General features: G+C 41.3%; 1 protein-coding gene across 3 annotated transcripts in view; it reads right to left on the bottom strand.

Moving 5' to 3' along the window:
• Positions 1-8992: 8992 nt before the first annotated feature.
• Positions 8993-23640, bottom strand: part of igf2bp1 (insulin-like growth factor 2 mRNA binding protein 1) — a 63080-nt gene continuing 48432 nt past the window's right edge. The window contains exons 5-15 of one of the 3 annotated variants that reach the window (XM_030407930.1): positions 23106-23169; positions 21807-22100; positions 19250-19384; positions 18977-19099; positions 18606-18741; positions 18363-18479; positions 17940-18056; positions 17505-17579; positions 17248-17379; positions 16946-17059; positions 8993-16240 (exon numbers count right to left, since the gene is read on the bottom strand). In XM_030407930.1, coding sequence (XP_030263790.1) covers positions 16085-16240; positions 16946-17059; positions 17248-17379; positions 17505-17579; positions 17940-18056; positions 18363-18479; positions 18606-18741; positions 18977-19099; positions 19250-19384; positions 21807-22100; positions 23106-23169 — 1463 coding nt within the window. In that variant the 3' untranslated portion in view covers positions 8993-16084. Of the gene's footprint in view, positions 16241-16945; positions 17060-17247; positions 17380-17504; positions 17580-17939; positions 18057-18362; positions 18501-18605; positions 18742-18976; positions 19100-19249; positions 19385-21806; positions 22101-23105; positions 23170-23640 lie in introns of all 3 variants that reach the window. The other 2 variants (XM_030407929.1, XM_030407928.1) reach the window with 2 other exon arrangements.

A 23640-nucleotide genomic window follows, 5' to 3' on the forward strand; every position in this document is an offset into this window, starting at 1 on the left:
TCAATAAAGGAACCATTTGCTGCACAATAAGTGTTTGTATGGAGCTGAAGTCATTCAACATATTCATCACCTTCCCTGGCCACAAAAGACCCCTCCACATCAAGGAATTTTACAAGATTGCAGGTAACCTCAATTTCAACGTGCAACCATTACTTTCTAATTTGATCAGTCACAGTTAGACACTATTTTTTGTTACAGCTGGATTGTACACACATCAGGATCAAACGCCCCTCAGGAGAACATGAGGGAGATTACATTAACAGGACATCCTTCCACAGCATCAATGTTCGGGTAAGAGTGATTTGTGGTTACTATGACCTACATTAATTAATTCTGTGCAATAAATGACCTTAAACGGTTACAACTTCACATTTCAGATGATCTGTGATGCTGGCTGCCTTTTTTTTTTAGAGGAAAGTGTCCTGGCTCAGTGCATGACTCCAGAGTCTTTCGGGCTAGTCAATTTACAAGAGACTTTCACAAGGTAAGCTACACATTTTATTTGTACTGTAAGCACCTTGGACATCATGAGTGTTTAACTCTGCCGTCTAGTTTTCTAAATGATATCTTGCATTATCAGGCGAATTCTCTGGTGTGCTGCTGGGAGACAAAGGCTATGCCTGCGAGTCATTCCTCTCGACTCCCCTTGCGGACCCCCAAACCCCACCACAGCAGGCCTACAACCATGCACACAGCAAGACAAGGGCTTGAATCGAGATGACCTTCGGCCTTCTGAAATCTGGGTTTCAGTGCCTGCACCACCTGAGGGTTTATTTGGCAGTCATTTCTCTTGGTTGCTTGGATCCTGGAATAGAAAGAGCAAAAGAAACAAAGATTAAAACACTGTATTGCCCTTATGGTTACTGTGTGCACTGAAATACTCACTTCTCTTTCTAGTTTCTGGATTTCCAGGTCCAGTTTCCTGAGTGTCCCACGTTTAATTTCAAGCTCCATTTCTTGGAGCTTTCTCTTCTTCAATTTGATTTTAATGTCTGCCAGCTCTCTGTTTCTCCAGGTGCTTTGCATACAGTCTTCTGACAGTTTGTGAAGTCTGTAAAAGAAATGTCAATTAGCACAGCAGGATTTGTGCATAATGTAGATTTACTTTAGCCAATACTCACAATGTTACCAGGCTGTTTAGGGGACTGTGCAGCATGTGGGTCCTGTTACACATATTTTCTGTTAGCACCACATCACTGACTTCATACTTTATGGACTAAATAAGCAGGATATTTCCATAAAATTGACGTATCTCAAGCCTTCTGGAGTCCAGTGACAGTCTCCTCATCTGCAGAAGTGCATTCTGCAGCTGCAGATGTGCCTTCCCTCTGCCATATACATACATGTATTGAGAGAACTTGAATTAAGATTTCACAGGACATACCAACCCTGTGATTTGAATACAATGTACTAACCGGATCATCTTCTGGTGGCTCCAAAAGTGTAACTGTGTTCCCAGACACTGTAAGGAAATCCAAAGTCAGACAGTATAATATATTTGACTGTGTTCCAAGTGCAGTAGTACTACAGTATGTACCTTGGATGAACCGGACAGTTTCTGCGGCTGGGACAGAGTCTGTTACTGTCCCTCCCTGGATCCCCTCCATCACTGGCCTCCCTTTATTTAAATGGAGTGCCAGCTCCTCTGCTGGGGTCGTATCCTGGCTTGGTGGGCCCCCCTGTGCCATTTAACTGCTACAATCATACAGACAGTCAACATGTCAGCAGACACCTAATCTATTCACCTCATTTGTTCACTGTTATCTACTTTAAAGTCACCAGCCTGCAAAATGTTCTTGTATTTAATTTTAACTTGCTGCCAGGTCATTTTGTAGCCAGACAAGTTTGTTCTTTATGAAGGAGAGAAAGATAAAATAGATACAAACATAACATGAGAAAAATAGATTAAACGACACACGTTGTGGATAATTGTTTGCACTTAATCATACTCTACATTTCCTGAGTAACATGCAAAGTGTACAACAGTTGATTAGTGGACTTTAAAGGTATCTCCTTTAGTCCTTTAATTGTGGCCTAATTATGACAGTTCCAGTGGAGCACTGTTTATTAATTGTACAGTTTTGAACTACTTACGCATTAAGCCGGTCCGCTATTGTCTGTCAGGCTTTCTCTCGTTCTTTAATTATGGCACTGGTGATGCCTTTTTTTCTTATAATGTCTTTCACCTCTTCACAGACCTCCGTCAGGAGCTGTTGTTCAGCAGCCGTGAGATATGAAGCGCGACTCTTATCCACGTTCCCATCGGTGATTCTGTGAGCGATCGCGAGGTCCATTTAAGTATGCCGTGAACACGCACTTATCCAGACTATCTACACCTGGCTTGACATAGCCGCGCCTTTTCATCCTGGCTTGGCAAACGTGCAACCAATTAAGCCAGGATGCGCCGAGCAGACTAGATCAAGCCGCGATTGCTCAGTTATCCTGGATTTCTTTATCCTACTTTTGTGCAATAGCCCTCTGGAGTAGAGGAGTAATCCTTTCTGCGATATAACCCGGCTCCATTCAGTTTGCTTTTCAGAGACCTCAAGCTGATGTGAACACCGTGTAAACATGACATCATGTCCACGATTACAGCGTACGAGTGTCCCTCATTAAAATATGTTATTCACTGCTGCAGCATATCTGGTCCATCGATCTAACCCGCAAGCAGCACTGAAGTGCTCAAATGACGTTAAAGCACACCCTCGAGGGTAATATTGCGATTATACAACTAATACCAACACAAATAAAATGTATAATCAAAATATATCCATGTTGATGGACAATTTGCTTGTCAATTTTAAAGGTTTTTGCGAGTGTGCGTCGCGTTTCCATCGAAACACATGGGGTCTGACTAATAACTGAAACAAAATCAGTCACGTCAGTTGACTCATATGTGTAATGGAACGTAGTTTACCACTCCATCAAATAATCCAACCCTTAGTAACGACCTAGCAACAGAAAGGATTTTCTAGTCTGAGCTGACGTTAATGTTTTATCGCGATCTCGGAATTTCCCGAACTAAATCAATACTGCACAGATAAACAGAAAAGGCTTATTTTTATCGCCCAAGTTATAACAAAGATGTTGATTTTAGTTTATTTTATATTTTTTATAAAACGTTTTCACCGCGGCCACAATAGTGTCTCTCACACTGAAGGGAAAATAAATAATAGCCGGGGCATTTATTTGTTTCAATCACTTAACAGACAAGGCGTTTATTTGGGACCAGGGGGCAATTTGGGACAGGCGTTTAATTCCTTCCTCTCAAAAATCCGGGATGAAAATGTCACAAACTTCGCCAGCTTCTCGGTGAATTCTCTGGCATCCTGCTGGGCAATAGTTGTCTTCTGCAAGTGAAGTTGTTGCGGCGGAGGAAACGATTCAGCCGACCAGCACTCGCAGATAATGCATCATTTTGTGGGACACTCTCTCGTGGCGTGCCCGTTTGCTGATAACTCATTCCCGCATGTTTATCTCCAGCTCCTCACTAGCCTTCCTCCTCCCTCCAGCAGGCAGCCTGGCCCTGTTGCTGTCCTCCTCGGGCAGCTCCGTTTTTGTTTTTTTTATCACCAATCTCTCACTCTTTTGGGGTCGACAGAGAAATGTCTAGCGGCTGCTTCTCCCGAGTTTTCCTCTGCATATTTTACGGCAGAAAGTTTGAATTTCAAGCCGTACTTTTTTTTTTTTTTTGCTCCAGCTCTGACAGTTACTATGTTGCCATGGAGATGGATACACTATTGCCACGGACTTGGCGGAGTAATATTTTGAGTAATGAGTCAGGCGTGCTGTCATGCTGATTTGAGCACGGTCAAAATGTCTTGTTGACCAATCAGATTGCTTGGTCGGAACTACTTGTTGTATAATTCCGGTTCAACCCCGGAGTTGGTACATTCCCTTTCCGGTTGATGTTATTTGTTAAACGGCTCATATGTTGTCCACAAAACGGGCAAAACCTCACTCGATGGCTGTCCATCTTGAACTCTCCATGAACTCCATCAACAACAACAACAACTCGAATTGGCCTGCCGGGTTATCACTTCCGGTTCAACCCCGGAGTTGGTACATTCCCTTTCCGGTTGATGTTATTTGTAAATTTGTTTTGGGACTTGTAAAAGTGTTTCACCACTTGTAAATTTGTCTCGGCGTTTGTAAAAGTGTTTTGTATCATGTAAATTTGTTTTCTGAAATGTAAATTTGTTTTCTGAAATGTAAATTTGTTTCAGTAATGTAATTTTGTCTTATGATATGTAAAAATGTTTTCCAAAATGTAAATTTGTCTCAAGCTTCGTAAAAGTGTTTCACATTTTGTAATTTTGGTTTGCACCTCCCGGCCACCGTAGAGAGGAGGGGAGAACATTATTACTATTTGGGACAATTGACAAACCAGTCAGCCAAATGACATTGTCTCAACTCTAACTTAACATTAACAGTAGGGCGAAGTGTGTGGTTAGGAAGTCTGGTTGGGCAGGTTAGAGTATGGTTCAGAAGAAATGTGAAGGTCAGGACAGACACACCGACAATGCATATTTTTTTGTTTGATGCCATTATTAGACAGCAATCGAAGAAAGAGATGAAAAACATGCAACAAAGGTCCCCCGACAGACTAATGTAGTGGTTGTAGTTCACAGTCAGCAACTTAATCCTTAAACCTGAAATGACTATTTTCTGTTCTACTAAACCTACATTAAGATATGTTAAGCTTGGGTCAAGGTTAGATCTTTGTCGAGGTCCTGGTTACAAGAAACCAATGCTGACAGTTGGTAGGAAAGTTCATAAGACACATCAGACATCCTGACTGAAAGCAAGTTGATCACAAAAAACATGTTTAGTAGGGTCTTCATTTCTTTTTTCACACTTGTGATAAAACCTTTGAAATGAACATCTTTGACATGCAAAACTGTTACCAACAGACGCACACCAAAATTTCTGCGATTTCTTAGTTAGTTTGAGGACTTCATGAATCATCTCTGATACTCTAAGTTGCATTTTAGGTCTCATGAATTCAACTCTATATTTTCATTTATAAGAGGAAGAATATATCTGAATTCAAAACATATTTGCTTTAGGTATTTAAACAAACAACTACTTCTGTATGTCCTGTGAGGGTGGTTTTCTGTTTGCACATCTGACTCATAACTGTCCACTGATACTACACACCAGGAAAACAAATGTACGATCTGGAAATGTGCCACACCAAGACAATCCAGAAAAGATGAACAATGTTGCTATGAGTGAGTCAAACCTATTTCCCTAGGTCAGAGAAACACGACACATTCTCTCATCACTTGGTAGCTGAACATTTCTGTCACTGTGTGTGTTGAGCATTCAGTTTTAGAAACGGTGTAAGTTATTCTCTACAGCGGAGCTGATTCTGCCTGTTAAAACTGACATAGAGACTCTGAAGAACCAGACGCATATTTTAACCTTAATGCAGGATAGAGAGGTTCAGTGAAGGTGCTGTGGAAGGTGTGGAGGTGGATCATTGTGTCAGAGGGTTAGATGGACAGAGTGCCAGCAGGCCAGTCCAGACACACTCCCACTCTGCCACACTCAAAGGAGGAGGGGATCCCTCAGATGTCTGTTGTTCTCTTACTGTGACAGGCGAGGTAACCAGTCCCAGAGCAGAAGAGACCCCAGGACAAGTTGTTCTCACCAGGACGACAGCAGTCATACTCTCCTTTACATTTGATTCCTCTGTTTATCACCCCTACATTCACCCATCCTTTCCACTCCGCCTCCAAGTACCAGCTACTCAGACCTTCCCTACAGAGAACCTGCTTCCAGTGGTGAAATCTGTCTGGATGGTCGGTGTAAGGCTGCTCCCCTTTTCACTTCTGTGACCTCTCTGTTGTCTTCAGACAGACAGAGGTATCTGTTTGCTGTGTTTGGGTCCAGCTTGACTTCACAGGCATCCAATGATGAGAATAAGACACAACACAGACAGATTTTAGCTTGACAACTTCTCGTTAATTCTTTGGTTAATTAATTAGTTGATGATATAACTTACTACACAGAATATAACTGATTATGAAACAGTCTTGATTTACTAAAGACGCCTCTACATGATCCACATAAGCCAACAGGACTATCAGTGGAAAGATTGGCTAGTTCTGTCAATACAGTTATCGTAAACGTCTGTCCCCAGGTTGGATTCTAACTTGGGTTGGATAAATCACGTAATTACAGTTGTTTTCATCCAAAGTGCTGTGGATGAATTAAGGGTCTCACAGCTGCAGAAGCTGCTCTGGAGTCTGGTGGTACAGCACTTAAACAAAGTTTACTTTATTTCACCATTATCATATTTCAGTTGTTGATAAATATTCTAGATGGATTAGATTCTAGATTAGATTCCTGCAAACAGCTGTGTTTAAAAAGAAAAACATTATAAAGAATATGCTACATCTCACTTTCATTCACTTTCACAACAAAATGTAGGTGCTTTAAGTCAGGATCTTTAAGTCAGAAAGCGGGTGTGCTCATACCACTATTGTCCACACGGGCCAGCAGCATCAACAACAAATTCATGTTTTTGTAGTCGCTTAAACTGTGCCAGTGGGGCTGTGCTTGATTTCATTGTCTGCCTAATTAATAGCAGGTTATCTCAAAATGTGGAATGTGATTACACTAAATGTGATGCTTTTCGACTGAATGTGGTCATTAATAATGTTGAAGTTTATTTATATATGAGTGAGAATTGGGGCATACTTATAAACCATTATATTACACCACATTTAACACATAGAACATACACGCTGTCTTACTGTCTAAATGTAAAAATACTGAATTCTGAAGTGTTTCATCTATTAACCTCTGTTCACTTTTATTCTCTCATGAAGTGTTCACTGAATTGTTTTCTTACTTTGAATTGCTGAATGATGCTGAAGATCTTTCACAAGATGTCCGCCTCCGTAATGCTGTCCATGAGACTAACTAAACTGTGAAAATGTTCTCTGGATCATATTTTATCTGATCTTGCAAAAATTCAAATTCACACACAGTTTTTAAAGCTTACTTCAAACGTTGTAGAAAGAAGGAAGCAACAGGAGGCACATGAGGTGACACATTTTGCCACGTTTTTTGTTGTTCTTGTAAATGATAAGTGGACACACAAAGAATGGAAGAAAGAAGCCATATGTCATCTCCTGCAATGATCTGAATGTTTTTTGTTTGTTTTTTTGACTCTGAACAAAATGCGGCTGTCATGAAGATGACAGCATAATTATAGATTTACTGTGTGTCAGCTTTACATCATTCGAAATACTGCAGTGGACTGTATACTGAATCATACTGATACTTCCTTTTACTTTAATCTTGTTTTTTTTAATGCTGTCTCTAAAAGCTTTTTATTGTGCAACCTTGGTGCATATTGGTACAGCATGTGGTGTTATGACATATGGCTTGCAATATTGTGATAATCTATTCAAACAGTCTGATTGAATGTATTGTCCGTTAAGAATAAATCTGCCACAGTGCTTTGAATTAAGGAATGCTATACAGTATTAGTTTGTTAGGTGCAACAGTGCTATCTGGTGGACAGAAGGAGCAACACCCTCTCACACCACTTCTCTGATCTTCACACCAACTCACTTAGGGCGTTTTCACACCTATAGTTTGTTTGCTCTGGTCCGAATGAGGGACCAGCTTGTTACAATGTTGCATATTGCCTCGAGTTTGGTTTGTGTTGACACAGCAGCATTTACAAGTGGACCAAAATGTGTAATGCGCGAGGAAACTGCTCTCTAATCAAGCACTGAAACAACAACAATTTGACATCCGGTTACTTTTCAAAATAAAACACTTCGTGTTTACACCAGCACACAAATCTCAAAAAAGAGACAAACACAAGCTCTTCTTCTGATCCTTCGGTCGGGAACACTTCGTGTTGTTGTTTTTATGACACAGACCTATAACTGCGGTCGCGAGTGATCATGTGATTATCGCGGGATCTCCTTGGCCTCGCGACGCCAGCTGCCTACCTACTGCACCATGTCCGACTCAAAACGCAACCGGGGTTTACCGGACGGCGGAGCAAAACACCTAATCGGGCCGTAACGCAGCGGACACGTATCCAGTGGAAATTCGGGGTTAAGCACTGATGCTTCCTGCAGTTGGGTCGGATCGAGTTTGGATCATGTTCTCACCACAAACGAACTGTACCAGAGTTTGTTTGGAACCGGACCGAGACCACCTCTTCAACAAGGTCTCGGTCCGGTTGTTTTGGTCCGCACCCGAATGCGATTGATGTGTTCACACCTTCCCAAACGAAGTGCACCAAGGGGGTAAACGCTCCAGGGTTCGATTCAACCGAACTAAACAAGGCAGGTGTGAAAACGCCCTTAATACACAGAAACAAAGGAATCTAAGTGGGAATTTCTGACAAATTTGAAGAAATTCCTTCAGGCATTCAGGAGATATCACACTCACAAGAATGGGACAGACAATCTGAAAACATAATGTCTCCAGATGCAGCCATCACCAGCACAGATGCATGAAGGTGACAATTGTAATAAAATACATAGTTTTCTATGATTAACTGCTGTCAGTACGATAAATATCAGGTTATGCCTCTGTGTATTTTTAAATAACCATATCATTATTATATTATACATGCAATGTTGGTGGTAACATTCAAAATAAAACTTTAAAACCCTAAAATAACCATCATTAATAAATGGTAGCTTTAGCTGATAGTTATTCAATTGTTAAAGCATCTGTGTACGTTGAAGTTGTAGTTGAATTAAAGGTGCAATATGTAAGAATTGGACACCTGTTGAATTTATAACTACAAGATGTCTTTCATTTCACTTTGGTGAATCATGCAGCCTGTTGAACTTGTTGCTTCACTGTAAATGGACAGTGGATGGTCTGGTAGAAAGCTGCGTTGCTCTGTTTCCTGGCTGGGATCGTGAGCTACACAGGCTTTCAAACCCATCATAGATTTATGTGTGATTAATGAAGCACACTCAAAGATCACAAGGAGGCGAGAGGGTCCGTTTTCTTATCTTTTAATAACACATTCATATCTATGCTCTGTTTTGTTTACAAGGAGTTTAAAACAAGTGTTGATGAGGACTAAAGGAATCAGGCAGGCAGAGGGTGAAAGTCCATATACTGTAAAGACCAAAGGCGCCATCTGGTGGAAGGAGGAAGCCTCAAACCCTCTCACGCTCACTTCAGCAGCTGGGCCGTGAGCCAACAGTCTTGTCATGGCTGCACACTCAAATAATTTCAGTTTGGGAGGCTGAGCCCAGATCAGATTAGACTATTTTTTCTCCAGTTCAGAGTGGCACGAGAGGTACAGAAATGATGCAGGGCCTTCCTCCTTCCACCTGCAGCAACAGTCAGCTAAAACAACAGGTCCTTTTTGCTTTTTCAAACGACTCGTTAGGAGTGAAAATAGATCATTGATTAGTGTAGAAGGTCCTCGCAGGGCGCTCTAATTAATGTAGGCTTTTCACAGAGAGAAAGAAAAATGCTAAATGCACCCAAACACAAGAGATACAATCTGCTGTCATAAAAAAAAGAGAGAAAAAAATAAGAAGTCAACCAAAATAAAACATGACGATAATTCTGAAGTTTAAAAAAAGTGTAAGTTTAACGAAATGAACAAAAGAAAATGCAAATTGGATAAAGAAATCTCATTTATGTTGGGTTTTTTTTTTTTAAAGAAGAAAATTAAAACAGGTGGTAAGTTTTTGTCTCCCCCTTTAAGATCATTATTCAATTTCAAAATCCTGAAAAGTAACTATGAATGGAGAAAGAAAACAAAATCATCTTTGGAAGAAGTAAACGTTTTTCCTTTAATAAACTATCCACTACAGTATATGGAGATGCCGCTACCCAGTTATTCATTTACCTATATTTCTTTCGAGCAACTTTTTTTTTGTTATTTTTGTATTTTTGTGTCCTTTTTCAAAACATTTTTTACCATTTACCTATTTTTTCCCAAGAGGTAGATCAACAAAACAATTACATGGTTACAGGTGTTGTGCCCCTTGATTCAGGAGGTGAAATCACAGGGAGGGGAAGTGGAGCAGCAGGGCAGAGCTGAATGAGGATTGTGGGTAATTTTAGCGGTCAGACGCAGGTTAAAAAAGTTGAGGTGTCAGGTTCTGATTCAGAATGAGTGACTGACTAGAAGCAGCGATGAACAGTTAGGTTGTAAAATAGAAACTGTTCCCAGAACAAAGATAACACCTCATTATGACTGGGCCGTGCATGGACCATGTTACCCATTATTCCACCCGACACATGAAGAAAACCCTCGTCCTGCCTGCCCACGCCACCCCGCATCACAATGTGTCCATATTGGGTTTTTTTGTCTTTTTTATCGTTTTTTCTTATTTACTCATTTATTTTTACAGTCCCATCTCTAAGCTGGAGAGGTAAAATTTCAAGACCCGAAAAATAAATTAAAGTTGAAGTGGAAAAACAAACAAAAAACTGTGACTATAACATAGACTGTCCGTCCTGTATGTCTGTGTGTCTGTCTGACCGACTGTTTGCTCTTGTCTGTTCGTGTTCAAAGAAAATAAAAGAAACAATCTTCTGGCTGAGTTTGCTTATGTTTTGAGGTAGCGTTCCTAGTTATGTGTCAAGAGGTTTGTTTGTTTCGTCTCGACATGGTGTCCCTCTGCTGAGTTTTACTTGAAAATTTGTCGAGACTTGGAGCCCGTCTCTGTTCAGGGACGGGGCGGGGGTTAACAAAAGGGAGGAGTTTGCATCGTTTCATTGCAAACTGTCCTCGCAAGAGCTTGGAGTCTGTCTGTCTGTCAGTCTGTCTTTTTTTCTGTCTGTCAGGGCTGAGCTACATGTTGTAAAGTTGAGAAAGCAAAGCTGTCCTCAAACAAGAAGTTGGGCAAGATAGTTTACCCAAAAGTCTGAATTTACAAGCTTCCAAACTTTTAAAGAGAAAGACAACAGCAGTGAGTTCACCGCACATATTTGACATTAGTGCTGGGCATTTTCTAAAGCACGCTGTCTGGACCACTGCCAGCTGAACAGCCCTCATAAACTGTGCACTGCCTGCGAGTGACAGGAGTGGACATTTAGCAATAGCAAGCTATTGTTAGTTTAAAAATAGAGTTCACCAACATAAACTTAATTCACTAATGCCTTCCAACCCAACACAGCAGTCCCACAGAGCCCATTTATGTGTAATTATTTCAAGTAATTCATATCAACAAACTATAATAACACCTTCCGCAGATTTTTTGCCTGGTGGGAACCAAAAGCACATTTTTGCCCAAGGAATGGACACTATCCCAAATATGGCATCAGGTTTGGACATACATAGTATATGATGTTTTAGAAAATGCTCAGCTGTAATTTATAAAATATGGGATAAAACATACACTGGTATTGCCCTTTAAAAAGTTTTGGAATGAGCTTGTTACAACAAAAGTTTGATGCTTACATTTTAGCGTGTGGCAACTATAATGATTATTTTTTTACACTGTGTGGCACCTCACACTGCCAAACTCTGTCCTAACTGATATAACTTATCAGTACATCACTCAACTTGCATAAAAAAGGACAGAGTGTTCAGAAATGATCCAGATCTGATGACACACCCCAAAGGCCTAATGATTTCTGTCCCAGTCAGGATGCAGGCTTAGATTTGTGTGAGCCGTTCTTACTGCCACAGAGCAGGAGTAGTATACATGGTGTGTGTCTCAGACACAGCAACCAGAAACGTATTATATCTACTGTACATACAAAAACAAAGTGAGAAGAGTTCAGTTCCAAGGTGAGATATCACCATCTGAACGTACAAATCTTCTCTCTGAATACTACTGAAGTTATCTTAAGACCTTTTCTATTCATCCAGTATTACAGGTTATTTGCTCAAAATGGCTCTATACTGCATTTTGGACTGAGCCACCTCCTGTGTGTTTGGCACAGTTACTGTCATGTACTGAGCTACATGTTAGTAGTTCATTGTATTTAGTAGTTGTTTTGTTAATAGATTTGTGCATTCGAAAAAAAAAAGAACAAAACGTGATCAAATTAAACTATTTTTCATTTTCCAAAAAGAGTCAAAATATCGATTGTAAAAAAAAAAGTAAAATAAAAATAATTTTAAAGTAAGAGATTCAAAAGGTCTTGAACAGAAGTGAGCAAAACGAACACGATGGAGACCAGCGCAAGAGAGGGCGAGGGACCCTCGTTCCCGCCCGCTCCCAGAAATGAAATGATTTTCTTTAATAAAAGGAAATAAAAACATCTCACTCTTCTCCTGGAGTACAGAAAGGTCAAAAACCAACCGGGAGAAAGTTTGAAATTCTTTTGTGGAAGGACTGAAGAGGAAACAACAAGAATCGAGGTGATGGAGGGAGAGGGTTTTTTCAACACCTCATCCGACTCATCCTCTTTTCTCGCCTCCTCCCGTTCTTCCTTCTCCTCTTTCCTTCCCTCTCCACCTTTCTTTCTTTTAAAGAATTGCATTAGGTGTTACAGGACATTCTCAGTCCTTATGATAGTTTGACGTTGTTGACATATTTCATCAATTAGCGCAACAGTACGTCCCAGATGTCATGTCCAAATAAAGCTTGCTGTATTGTCAAAACTTAACATAACCAAAAACAAAATAAGAGAAATGAATCCTAACCAATCCAAATGGCTGCAGGCTGAATAATGAATCCTTAATAGCGTGTCTTGGTGGTTGTGAACAGAGCTCTATGGTTTGGAAAGAGGTGGAAACTTAACACAGGACAACCATGTTGATCTGTGAAGTTACCATCTCTGGACAAAAATGGAAGCATAGACACAATAGAATAGACTTTTCCCTGTTTGATGGTGAGCTGGTGGTGTTGCTGATGACCACTGGCGGTGTATGTCACCGAGTGCAGGTGAGACATTAAAAAGATTGTGAGTTATCTGGCAGTGTCCTTCAGTGACTTGGCTTGGAGCAATCTTTCCTGTCTACACAGCTTTTCCCAATCTGATTTTTTATGCTTTTTTTCTCCAAAAATACAAAAAGTATTGTGATCACCTTTTTTTCACATCTTATGTACAGGTTTGAATCCATTACTTGGCTCTGTTATGTTGTTTTAAAACTCTTTGCTTTTCTCTTTTGCTCCCATTTTTCAAAGCGTCTTGGATTTCTTCCTCCGCAGCCAGTTGGAACGCAGACGGAGGGCCATAGGTTCTCGTCCTACTTTTTTCTGCTTTTTCTAAAGTTTCACCCAACCATATCCCGACAAAAATGAACATTTAAAACCAGTTAACACAAACGCACGCATGCGCATGCGCACGCACACATACACACACACACACATTCACATTCTATTTCTATCTCTTTCACTCTCTCTCTCTCTCACACACAAGCACGCACCAAGCACACATGTAGCCAAGAGGGAGCATCTGAGGTGTCGTGGTCAGTGCACAGGTAATAAATATTCACATTCAGAGAAGTCAGAGCTAGTTCAGGCTTGTGTGTAGGTAGAATCCTCTTTTCTGTCTCCATGCACAGTTACACTGTAGATGGAACTCTACTGCTGTGTTCAACACAACTCTGATCTGACAAGTTCCTGACCTCCAGGTGAGAGGGGCAAAGAAACACTGGGTGTGAAGTGGCTGAAGCTCACTCTCACGTGTCTTCTTTGTGGGTGAGAAACTTAACTTCTTGAACACTTAAAGCCCTCTTATAATGTTTGGCGCTTCATGATGATGTCATCACAATAAGGCAGGAGAGGGAGGTCATTCAGGGCACAGGGTGGGCCACTTGCCAAGAGAATGGGCAGTCGCAGTGACATAATTGCAGTCTGAGGTGTGTGTGAGAAACATCAGTATCACCCCTGTGATGACATGAGCTCCGTAAAAGGAACACCCATTGGCATGTTGGGTCACCGTGTGCACTTCAGGACCCCCCCTCGAGTTAACACCACTCCCCATAGACCAATGCTCCGTTTCAGACAACGGCTATTCCAATCACACTTCAGGAAGACAGAGAGTATGTTTCCTCACCTAAAAAAGGCAAAATGGCACTCAACCCATTTCCTCTCTAGACCAGCATTTTATCTCTCTCTGCTTTGGGAAAAAACACAGCCTCCTCGTCATCCTGAGCTCATTCAACCATCATCACACCAAAAAAACAGAAAAAAATAACCAAAGCAACAAGACAATACCTAAAAAAAAATACTTTTTTTCATTAAAAAAATAAAAAATATTCAGGACTATCAGCTCTTATTTTCTTTTTTTTCTTCTTATATAAAACACCAGCAAGCAAAAAAAAAGTTAGTAATACTGAGGTAACTTTACCCTGAGGTAGGTTTTTTCTTTTTCATTTCTTCTCTAATCTGATCTAATCTTGGCGAGAGCGTTCAGATTTCGACCCCACCCCTCATTATCATACGCAGGCGGGGTCTGGAGGCTCCGCCGACAGGCCTTTGGCAGATTGGGAGAGAGAACGAGGAAGCCGCTCCCCTTCAGACTGATTTTACCCTCTCTGAGCTCGAGGCAAGGAACTTTGGAAGCCTTTGTCTGTTTGGTTCCCGCACTCGGCCAAGGCCAGTCTTGAACATTTTTTTTTTTAGCAATACAAACATGTTGGTCCAAATGAACAGGAATGGCTTAAATGCCAGGATGGTCTCTAAAGAGAAAGACATCCTGTCCAAGACTGGCCTTGAATATCCAGCGCTGGAGGAAGGCAATGAGCAGAAATCATCTCAGACACACCTTGTCTGTCTGTCATTGCAGGACTAATTCATACAGGTGTAGCAAATCCTCACACCTGACCTGTCCTCGCTGCCTTCAATACATTCACCCGAGGGGCCGGGCTAACTCACATATCATATATATATAATATATATAAAATATGCCGTTTAGGTTGCGGGCCGCTAGCCAGCTAGCATAGCTACTGGCTGTTTTTATAAAGTTGTTTATAAAGGATTAGCATGTGTTAGCTAAGCCGCTGCAATAGAACTGCAGGACCCGCTGCGACCTCCGCTCCCCTTGCTGTCTCTTGCTGCGCCTTCCACCACACGGCAAAACGTGGAAGGGGGTGCTCAGTGCCTCCCCAGCCCCTGGCCTCGTTGTAGGCTACATTATGCTACATATCATAGACAAGGGACTGGGAAATATACAGAAGACCCCTTTAGAGAAAGGCAAGGCGGCCAGACGCAGCACTTCTTAACATTTACATGAAGATTATATTTACAACCTCATTTTCTCCTTTTTTTCTTCTTATCCCTCCGCTATTCGGAGAGGTCTTTAAAGAGCAGTGTTAACATCTGCGGCCCCTCTGCTAGACTTTCATTGGCTAGGAGGTTAGCAGTGGGTGGGGCTAATGCCAGACCTGTGACCTACCCCCTGTGCCACTGCAGCAGTTTCCCTGCTCCCTCTCCCGGCTCTGCCTCACTGCATTCTATCAATAATAGCTCTGAATAAAACATTTCTATACATATATCTCTATGTTTAAAAAAACCACCCTTAAAATATAGGACTGACTGCAGATGGTTGGAGAGGTGCATAGAAGGTGACAGAGGAACAAACGGGCCCCTGCTAGTGTGTCTCAGGAAACAAAGATGTGTTCAGCCAGCCTCTCCCCTCTGCTGTACATCTGTACCCATGTGGACAGGTGCAAACAACAGCATAAAGGCTCCATCCTAACAAGGAGAGTAATGTAGGTCATATTGTTTAAACCTGCCTGATCTGGATCTGTTACAGCTGCAGCAGAAGAGGACCTGGCTTCAGCCCTATTAAGGCACACTGGGAGGACGCCGCCCCTCCCTCTCTCCATACCTCCTTTCCTTCATCCCTCCATCCTCAATCAGTCTCTCTTCTGGCCTGGCATCTGGTTTCTGTTCTCAAGTTTCTTTTTTGTCGTTATCCTCTTTTTTAATTCATTTCTTCGTTGTGATTTTATTCATCTCCTCTCTTTCTCTCTAAACTCTGATCTTTCTCTCTGGCTATCGGGCGTACTCCCTCCCTCTTTATATCTCTCCCTGTCTATCGCTGGGTCCGTGTGTCGCTCTCCTGTGTCCGTCCATTCGTCTGTCTATCCGTCCGTGCATGTGTCTATCCGTCTGTCCGTCAGGTGTTGGGGGGCCCACGGCATGTGAGGAGGTTGGGGGTACCCTCACTTCCTGCGTGGCTGTTGATCCTGAGTCAGTCCTTGTGTAGGGCTGCCCATCTCTGTGAAGCCCTGGGGGTTTGAGCCAGAGCCCATGCCCATCCCACCTTTCTGTGGCTGTTTGACCTGGGTCAGGATGTCCCGGATCTTTCTCTGAGCCAACTGGAGGACAGAGGAAAGAGGAGAATGTTTTGTGTCATATTGAAAGCCACACTTGTAACAATCTGTGAATAAAAATACACCTCTTATCAGCATTATACCAGTTCAAAATTGTAGACGGGTCCGGTGAACATAGTGGAACAGTAGAAGATTTAAGTGACAAATATTTTTCTCAGCAGGTGATTGAGACCAGTTCAGACCACTGTCATGTCAACTTTATATGTTAGTGGTGTACTGACATGTTAATGCAAGTTTAAGTTGGAGAAAATTATATAAGTAAGGTAGAAAGGAATGTACAGTTGAGTATCATCTGCATAAAAATACAATTATACTCTATGCCTAAGAATGATATGGTGAAGAAAAAGCTTTTAAAAAAATACATAATGGACCCAGAATCGTCCACAAATCAGTTTGGTAGACAAGGAAATTAGGCTATGAAGAACCACAACGAAGCACCTGTCAAAAGCCAATTATTATTATTGTTAGTGTTATTATCTATGACAGCATTTCAGTTTATCGGCTTATACCGGTAATTTAAGAAGATTTTGACAATAATATGAATTCATAGGTGTTCTTCTAAAATGTGGTTGTATGTTGTCATTAGATATGAATATGATTTTTTTTTATTATAACAGCTTTTATGACAGTGACATGCTCTTAAATTGACACAGTTATAGAGCATGTCTATTGAGGCAACAGCAGGAGTACCTGGCTTGCGTAGAAATGTCCATTGATCTTGACGATGACCTGGTCATTTTCATCTGGTGTCTGTTCCCTGGGGACCACCACTTCAGCTGCTGTCAGGTTCTGGAGCTCATTCACCTGGAGACACATTTTGAGTACTTTAGGAGGAAGTAACTGTCTTAAGGTAGAACACTGTAGGTTTGACAGCAAAGGAAATTAGTTTACAAAGTTGAGAATTGAAATGTTAAAGACACTTCAGTGATGAGAAATCTTGCTGTGGCTATCAATACGGGAGGAGACTAAAGGGAAGGGTTCAGGTGGATTACCGTCTTGCCCCCCTTGCCAATGACCCTCCCTGCAGCGGCAGCAGCCATCTTGATGTGAGTCTCCAGTTTGACCTCCTCCTTTGGTCCAAAGAAGTTTTCCTCCTTCAGTTTGCCATAAATTCTGCCCTGAGCCTGCAGGGGGCAGACAAAGACTTTGATAATCAATTTTAATACCATCTTAACAGCAGTTCAATCAGGTACCATGCTACATTAATGGGTTAGTATTTTTCAGCTGGCAGTGTTTTGTTAGGGTTTACCTTAAACTGGGCCTCAGGGGGTCCTGTCACAATCACCATCCTCATTTTAGAGTCTGGAGCTTCAGCTGGGGCAATCTGGAGAAGAGGAAACATACATCACTGAACTTCAAGGGTGTAGGTTAGCTTTAAGTAATTGGCTCTTCAACCAAAACATATTATTGTACTTTTCAGATATTAGTAGTCTAATGTAATTACATAACCAACCCTACTATTCAACATATTTATGTTAATTGTTAGAGACCTGTAAATAATGTCGGATTTGCTTCTTTGCTGCCTTAGAAGATTTCAATTTCACATTTTCAAATGCTTCATTCTTCAGTGGGTAAATAAAACATTAAGTATACGTTCAATTTTTCAATTCCCTGTAGAAATTATTGTGTGTAGTATGTCCCTATTCGGCATGTAGGATGTGTGATAATGATGTTGAGCACACACCTTGATGGAGGCCCCAGCGAAGCGGCTCAGCTGTTTGATGTGCTGCCCTTTCTTTCCAATGATGGCTCCCACTGCCTGTGCTGGGATGTATACGTGGACAGTCTCCTGTTCTGGAGCCTGAACACACACAGAGCAAAAATGTCATTTTATACAAGGAATACCTATCATGGGACCAACACTAATACACCTGTACTCCCACTCATTTGATACAAAAAAATCATTCTAGTTAGTTTCCAGTGTATCAGAGGCTTTTTAAAGATTTTTTTGTCTACTTAAGAATTTTCTCAAACCACATCTTCAAATGAAGGAAAAACATGACAGCAAAAGTGGAGTTACTCGGTTTCAAAGGACAAAACCAATGTATTAAAAAGGTGATGTTCACTGACGTCTGTCTCAAGAAATCCATAGAGCAGGTGTTCTTACCCCAAAGCAACCATAGGGAGCACCAGAGGTGGAGTTTCCAGGCGGGGGTGGCGGCATGTTGGAGGAGGAGGGGAAGAGGCCCAGAGCACCCAGGTTGAGCCCAGGTATCAGGTGGGTCTGTTGCTGGAGAGAATAAGGCTGCAGGTTGGAAATTATGTGGACGTTTACAAGCGTGTGTGTGTGAGTGTGTGTGTGTGTGTGTGTGTGTGTGTGTGTGTGTGTGTGTGTGTGTGTGAGACTCACATTCATAGCAGCGATGTCGTTCTCATAGGCCTCTCTGACCTTCTTCATGACCTCCACCTCAGCTAGGCAGCAGGCTTCAATCGGGCCTTTGACTGTGATGGTTCTCTCTGGATTGTACAGTGTCAGGTCCTGAAGACTGCACACATTAGAAAGGGACTAGTTACTGATACATACAGCCCATCGGTGATCTGCTTATTTGTTTGGTTTTATGTATATATTTTCTCATCCCATAAATAGCTTTATAATCCATGAGAATTCCCTTATGACCCTAATACACAATGTTGAGTTAGGTTTTTGAGACTTACTGTGTGTGTGTGTGTGTGTGTGTGTGTGTGTGTGTGTGTGTGTGTGTGTGTGTGTGTGTGTCTTACGGTGAGATGGTGATCTTGGTGTCTGTGTCCTGTTCAACTTTTTTCAGGTTGCGTCCCTCCTTCCCAATCAGGCGTCCAACAAAGTTATTATGAGCCAGAATCTTTAGAGGAACCTCATCAGCACTGCAGATGGATACCACCAGTTTTCAGTTGAATATTTTCATCGACAAACAAATATTCCAAATATATCCCTTCTATATAGAATAACTGGGCAGAATTATGTGATGCTGCCTCATCTTAATACAACATGTTGGATTGTTGTTGAACACCTACGTCTTGGTGTCTTTAGCTTCCTGCTGCATGATGTCCAGGATCATGCGGCAAGCGGCCGAGCAGCCCTCAGGGGTGGAGTGGATGCTGATCGGCTTCTCAGCAGCACCTGCGTTCTCTTTGCGATGCACGTCAATCCTGCAGCAAACAAAAAAGATCAAAATCTCTTTATCAAGTAACCAAGGTTCAGTACTTCCTGAGTTACCATGGTAACATCGTCAGACACTTTAGCAGAATAGCCAATACGCATAAATCTACAAATTAAGAGACTTCAATTTGCAGTAAACTGAAGTTCAAATGTGCTTTAATTTGATGTAGGAACTGTGCCGAGGCTTGTTCACTGGATTGAGCATTGTGTGTAAGAGAACTGAATGTCTCCGGTGTATGTTATTTGAGAATAATATTGGAGTCATTCTCTTGTGTATGTGTATGTGAGTCCCAATAAATTTTGATTTATATATTTGTGATATCATTCATACGATGTCATTTTGACAAATTTTCAGCTCTATAGCATAGTGGATTGACGGCAACCTTAGCAATACATGTATTTATTATCATTATCATCATGTGTATATATACATATATACATATATAATATATACAGTATATGTATACATATACACTACTCACAATAATTTAGGGATATTGTGAGAGACTCAGTGGATTTCATACATACGGTGTTTGTTTCACTTCAGAGAGTTTTGAGATAGGGAGGCAATTGTATTGGGGTGATAGACACACCTCATTTTGTGTTTTCCACGTAATGGTCTCACTGTGTACAGTGTGCCTTACATATTGGGGCCAATACCAAAAAACTAAAAGACAACCCTTTTCAATGTGGCATCAATTTCAACATTCTGTGGGTATAAAAAGCTGGTATTGTCAGTAAGTCATTCCAAGTTCATCATTCAAACAGCCATGAACACACAACGTCACTTAACAGACGAGCAGCGCCACCTGGCCATAGTGCGCCTTCGGGTCGGTGGCAGGCAGTCAGATGTTGCTCGTGAACTTGGTGTGTCTCAAAGTGTCATCAGCAGACTTGCATCAAGACACAGAACTACTGGCAGAGTTCATGACAGACCCAGGAGTGGAGCCCCACGAGTGACAGACCGCAACGATGTCCAGTACCTAAGGACCTATGCACTCAGACATCGTCATGCAACTGCCACACAGCTGCAGGCCCAGTTACGAGATGTGAGGGGTACTAGGGTTTCCAGACAAACCATTCCAAACCGACTCCACCGCTTTGGCTTGAATGCCAGACGACCGTTGCAGGCGACTCCACTGACACCAAGACACCACCGTGAACGTTTGCAGTGGGCACAAGACCATGTGACCTGGACAATGCAGCAGTGGTCTACCGACCTGTTCACTGATGAGTGTCGGGTCACCTTGCACAGAAATGATGGCGGTCAGCGTTGCTGGAGAAGGCGAGGTGAGCGATACGCCGAGGTCAACATGGTCCCCAGGGTTCCCTTTGGTGGAGGAGGTGCAACAGTCTGGGCAGGCATCACCAGTCAGCGCAAAACAGATTTGGTTATTGTAGATGGCTCAGTCACTGCACGTTCTTACCTCAGAGACATCATAGAACCCATCATCATCCCCCAATTCCGCCAGCACACCCCCAACTTTCTGTTCATGGATGATAATGCTCCACCACATCGTGCCAGAATTGTCACAGCTCTACTTCAGGAAGTTGGAGTGCCTCATATGGTATGGCCAGCAATGTCCCCTGACCTGAACCCCATAGAGCACGTCTGGGACCAGCTGAAGCAGAGACTGGATGTTCGTACCCCACCCCCTCGTGACCTGGCAGAACTGCGTGTAGCACTTGTGGAGGAGTGGAACGCATTGCCTCAGAACAACATCATGAGGCTAGTGAGGAGCATGAGACGTCGCTGTCAAGCTGTCATTGGGGTAAATGGTGGAAACACCCGCTACTGACATTGTCAATTTTTGTTATTTGGGGCTATCCTTGTTATTGTCAAAATTTTTGGGGTAATACATATTAAACTAATGAAAATGGTGTTTCTTCTCATTCATTATTAGTAATATCAAAGGGAACTTTTACTTATTTCATTAAAATTCAGACCAAATAGGAAAAGCACTCATGTAAATAACAATATCCCTAACTTATTGTGAGTAGTGTATATACACATATATATACACATATACATATACACATATACATATACACATATACATATATATATATATATATACACATAAAACACTGAGATATATGTATGTATAGATAGATAGATATCAGATAACAGATATATTTCAGATATTCTGTCAATGAAATGTTTAAACTGTGATTTAGTTGTTCTGTTCTGTCCAACAACATGCAACATCCCTGCTCTGTGGCTCTTCCTGTCGTTTCTTCCATCTTTTATTTCCTGTTTAATGGCCACTGCCACTGTGATTGTGACTTTGGGCTTTATAAATAAAACTGATTTGACTTGATTTAATTCAGAAACAAAAACACATACAAAACAGGAACACACCGCAGACATCATTCCTGTCCGTGTTAAACACACATAGAGTGGGCACTCACTTGCTCGCTGTCTGCTTGGTGATGTTACGAATGGTGGCTCCCTCCTTGCCAATGATGGCACCGACGTACTGTGTGGGTACCAGCAGTCTCAGAGGGATGTCTACGTGCTGAGCTTTGGCGGGCATCCCTGAGCTCGGGGAACCACCGCGGGGCCCGCCTCGGGAGCCATAGCCAGGTCGACGGCCATAATCGGACCCCCTCTGGCTTCCCTCCAGCTCAGAGTTCTCATCAGGGATGTAGGAGACACGCAGGGCATTGTTCTCAAACTGGTAACCATTCAGCTTCTGGATGGCTCTGAGAGGGACACAGACAGAGGTTCATTTGCTGCATTTGGCATGTATACATGTGGCATCGTAATAACTTTCACCGGTATCATTCAAACATTTTTAGTCTGCATATTGTTGCTTCTTTTGTTAGGTTATAGAACTTATAGTATAGTACAGTTATAGTAATAATTATTATACACACATACATAAACAAACTAACAGTAGCAACAATGGCAATTACAGAAAGAAACAAATTGGTGCATTAAATGAAAGTGAAGTTAAAGGAATATATAGAAATAGTGACACTGCTGGACTGTTTCCACTTTATTATCTAAAATATGTTCTTAACAGCTGAATAATGTTATTCTTTAAATAATTAATACTTTTTTGAATGTAATGTCTGAAAAGGCTCCAGATTGTGTATGTTTTATTAATCTGCACTTTCCTGTTCAATTTTTTACATATTTGTATGCTACTTTATACTTATACAATTATAATTTTCTCTCCACAACATTTATGCAGCAGCTACTCTGAAGAGGAAAATGATTGTTAAACATTAAACTATTAAACAACACAAAGAAATTCTGAACTTCTTAGAAGATTCCTAAATAATCTTTCTTTACTTTCAGTGTTCAACACTGAACACATTATATTAAGTACCTCTCAGTGGCCACTAGATGTCACAAGTGGACTGACATATACACATACAGTACAAATGACAGAATAAGTCAACATCTTTTCATTGATATACTTATATAAACCACAATTCTAGGCACCCTTGTCTATTTTTGAACTTTGGTGAAATACTTTATATCAGGACTGCCTAAAATGGAGCCTGCAGGCTGCAGTTGGCTCACCATAAGGTTCAATTTCACCTGTCAAAAGTATTCTCATCTTTAAAAAACACACTGTAAAAAACAAGAAAACAAACAGGTTAACTGGCACCTTTTATAGAGACAAGAGTACAGATATGGACTGTGTGAAAAAGACAGAGAGAGCCCACAGGAGTTAAAAGAAGGATGTAGGAACTTACTGCCTGGCATGCTCCCGGGATGCATATGTGACATTTACCACAGCAGTCTCACTCTCTGTGTTCACTGAGAGAAATAGGAAAAAGAGAGACTCTTAGATGCATTAATTATTAGATAAATAAACAAAGATTAGTATAGATACAGCATTAATTTGCTTATCAATTGGTCAAAAAAGATTTGGATTGCTCTGAAGTCTCCGATCAGGTACAAGAACTCAAAGAAAGCTCTAGATGTACCAAATAAGGCAGCTGGAGAAAGAAAATTCATCCTCATCAAGGCTGCAATTATGTGAGATTTACTGTACAATAGCCATTTCAGAATATATCACTGTCTCACATTATATGGCATTACACATTAACAGCTATTATCATCATCAGTTAAAGACTTCTAAATTAATGGAAACAAAATGTTTTTTTGGTTGAACAAAGACACTTACTATAATTTCCCAAAATATTATGTCAGACCAAAATTGAACTTGATATATTTTCTTCACAGCACTAACGTGTTAGATTTCAATACCACCAATCAGCAGATGTA

Source organism: Sparus aurata, chromosome 23 (assembly GCF_900880675.1).
Source record: "Sparus aurata chromosome 23, fSpaAur1.1, whole genome shotgun sequence".
Classification (NCBI taxonomy): Eukaryota; Metazoa; Chordata; class Actinopteri; order Spariformes; family Sparidae; genus Sparus; species Sparus aurata.